Below are 3547 nucleotides of genomic sequence, written 5' to 3'. Positions count from 1 at the left end.
AAATTCTACATGATACAACTCGAGCATTGCACCTGATTAGCGTGTTTCCCCTCGTTGCATCGCTAATATATATATATATATATATATATATATATATATATATATATATATATATATCTGTTGTGCAATGGACACTCAACTACATATATATTACTATAAAAGAAAAAAAAGCAAAATATGCGCACTCGTGGTGTGAAAAGGGTGTGAAAAGGGAAAGAAAGCTTGAACAAGGGACTGAAACAGTTGCAATGATGACAAAATCTGGAATGTGGGTGGGATACGATATGTCATAGTGTAATTCACGCTATCTCCTTCAATATTTTTGGTGTAAAAGAGTGAACTTCAAAGATACCCCCTTTCTGTTACAGGAGAGAGACGGCCCACAGTCTCATTTCCAAAGAGTCCCAGGTTTTCATTTTTGAAATTACCTATGTGACCCTATCACCTGAATCATTATTTGGTAGATCCCATCTTATAATCTAACAAATATTTCATATAGCACGCACCACATTTAATTAGTTGACAGTAACGTACTGTACGTGTTGGAAGAGATTAAGTTCTGATCTACTTCCAGAAAAGAAATCCAACTTGCTGTTTAATTTGAGGGAACCCACTTCACAAAGCCAATTCATATATTCCATACAAGATGACATAATCTACACTAGACAGCTATGTGTTTTTCCCTCTACTAATGTATTGTAATACTTGGTTTTCGATCTCCTCTCTATAGAATGGTCACTCGAGGGCAGACTAGCTCATTTTCCTTCTAATATCACCTTTTGATCTATGAAATTTCTTTTGCATTACTAGAAATTAACATCCATTCTATTATCTTTTAGAATAAAAACAAGACCGTCAACTGCTTGAGCTCCAACCAAACTAGCTCTTATCTATATAGATTCATGGACGTACGTGTCATTACTATTTACTCAAATGAATAAATTAATGGTTTGGGCGTTTTTGTCAATAAAAGTGCTTGTGTCGAAGAGGTTACTTGCCGTTTGGGATGAATGAGAGTCACATTTCCTTACAAGTTGAGTTAGCCAAAGGAAAAGGGTTCCATAGCTTCTATTCAGTCCACATATATAAAGAGTGAAAGAAACGCCAGTCAGTCCAACCCTATCAAACACTAAACTGGTCACAAGATTAGCCCAAATGACCCGTGAGTTCAACTTCCACGAGCATGTCAGCCAGCCTGAGCTGGTCAGACCAGAGACATCAACTCCTCGAGAATTCAAGTACTTATCCAACATTGATGACCAAATCGGCCTGAGAAACCACATTCCTTTTGTGCATTTCTATCCCCCCAGTAAAGATTTTTGTGTCCGGGACCCTGCTGCGTTGATTAAACAGGCCTTAGCTAAGGTCCTTGTTTACTACTACCCAGTGGCTGGTCGACTGCGGAGTTCTGAAAAGGGCAAGCTTGTTGTTGACTGTTGTGATGAGGGTGTTATTTTCCGTGAAGCCAAAGCTGACATTACAATGGCAGAACTGCGCAGGATTAATGGCGGGTTGAAGCCACCATTCCCTATGTTGGATCAGTTGCTTGTGGATGATATTTGGGGCAGCTACCTGATTACCGATGCTCCCTTGCTTCGAATACAGGTCAGTAAGGAATGAGACAAAGATTCTCAATTTAAGGAATGTAGTGTGATACAAAAATTAGAGTGAGGTAAGCTAATTGAAATGAAGAAAAACGAATTAGGACTCTACTTCTTCATGAACTGATCTATCTTGCATTTATTACCTTTTTGTTCAGGTAACACGACTTGCATGCGGAGGCTTCATCCTAGCGTACACATTCAACCATTGTATCTGTGATTCCTATGGTGCCTACCAGTTCATAACTGCTTTATCTGAATTCTGCCTCAATCTCAACCTCATCGCTCCTTCCAACCTTCCGTCTTGGGGACGAGAAATCCTAAAGCCCCGAACTTCTCCCATCATCTCCTATCCCCACCCTGAGTATGACATATCTAACCACCCTACCCTCGCATACACCGAAACTGATTTCAAGCTTCTTGCTCAAACCTCCATCTTCTTCTCCAACGCAGACATATCACTGCTAAAAAACCAACTCAATGGCCATAGAAACCCTACCTTCGATGCAGTGGCTTCATGCCTATGGAAAGCGAGGACCCGTACTCTTATCAAACCCAATGCCATTACAAGACTTCTCTTCCCAATTGACACCCGATTTCGATGCAAGCCTTCTTTACCAAAAGGCTACTACGGAAGTGCTGTAGTGTTTCCGTGTGCGATTGCGAAGGCAAATGAGCTCATGGGGAAACCATTACATTACACTGCTAGTTTGATATCTGAAGTGAAAAAAAAGGTGACGGGAGACGAGTATCGGGCTTCGGTTTTGGATTTCATTGAGATGAATGGGCGTAGAGGGTTCTGTATGGAAGAAGCATTTGTGGTTTCAGATATGTGCCGCTTGACATTTGCTAATATAGATTTCGGTTGGGGCCCTGGCGTCTACGGCGGGCCAGCAAGGGCGGGGACTGGGCTGAAACCTGGAATGGTGACATCAATTATTGGGCACAAGAATGAGGAGGGTGTTGAGGGAGTGTTGGCTCTGGTTTCCTTGCCGCTGGAATCAGAGGACAGGTTTCATATGGAGGTTAGGAAACAGATTCACTCTGCTACCTCGCTCAATCTCATTTCTGCACTCTAGGGAGTATTCCCAAGGAAATCCAGTTCTCAACTTTTCCTAGTCCTGAATGCCACACTAAATAAGCACAAGCTGCTACCATCTTATGAGATTGAAGAAATAAATATGTAGGTTGTTGAAAATATTAAAAAAATAAACTTATTTTTCTATGATGCTCCTAAGCATTTTAGGGACCATCTTAGTGATAAAGTCACCGTTTGTTTGCTTGTGCGTGGGACTACGAAGAAAGTTAAAATCACAGCCTGTGTGATTAATTTAAAGGTAGATTTTTCGGTCTTAAATGCCAAAAGCTATTTTTAAAGTCTATACAACAGTTTCCTTGTTGTTTCTTGAAAACAGGTTTAAAAAGAAATTAAAATGGAAAAGAGTTGAGAGAGAATAAGTGGAAGTTATGTAACACAAAGCCAATCTAATTAATATTAGAAATTACGAATCAAAATTGATTTTGAATGACTTTACTAATAATTTTTTTTTTTTTTACATATAATCATAATTTTGTAAAAGGAAGTACATTATTATTGACAAACCAAAGTCAACTCTAAATCTTAACATATTTGATCACTAATAAACATAGTAATTTTAAAATATAATTTAAAACTCAAATAATGTCCCAATTAATATAAAAAATTTATCTACCAAAATTGACTTAGAATTATTCTATTGTTTTTTTTCTTTTTATATAATCATAATTTTTAGATTACTTTTATTAAATAAATGGACTCCAATTAAGTAAGACTTAATGATTGGATTAATTACAAGTCAAGTAACTTTTAAAAATAATTTGAAATTCAAATAATAGTCTAATTAATACCTAAAATTTATAGATAAAAATAAGTCTGATATTATTTTATTGTTTCTAATTTACATAGA

At 37.4% G+C, this 3547-nt stretch overlaps 1 protein-coding gene across 1 annotated transcript; it reads left to right on the top strand.

Moving 5' to 3' along the window:
- Positions 1–1107: 1107 nt before the first annotated feature.
- Positions 1108–2829, top strand: LOC100245062 (benzyl alcohol O-benzoyltransferase). The gene is made up of 2 exons (XM_002272451.4): positions 1108–1605; positions 1760–2829. Exons 1-2 carry the CDS (start codon positions 1156–1158, stop codon positions 2678–2680), a joined length of 1371 nt encoding a protein of 456 aa, XP_002272487.1. The 5' UTR covers positions 1108–1155; the 3' UTR covers positions 2681–2829.
- Positions 2830–3547: the final 718 nt, after the last annotated feature.

Source organism: Vitis vinifera, chromosome 14, assembly GCF_030704535.1.
Source record: "Vitis vinifera cultivar Pinot Noir 40024 chromosome 14, ASM3070453v1".
NCBI lineage: Eukaryota > Viridiplantae > Streptophyta > Magnoliopsida > Vitales > Vitaceae > Vitis > Vitis vinifera.
Note: the sequence above shows the minus strand (reverse complement) of the source record. Positions and strands in the feature narration are given on the sequence as shown.

Coding starts and splice junctions, on each gene's coding strand:
- LOC100245062 (XM_002272451.4), top strand. CDS start 1,156: ATGACCCGTGAGTTCAACTTCCACGAGCATGTCAGCCAGCCTGAGCTG. Junction 1,606..1,759: donor CTCCCTTGCTTCGAATACAG/GTCAGTAAGGAA, acceptor CTTTTTGTTCAG/GTAACACGACTTGCATGCGG.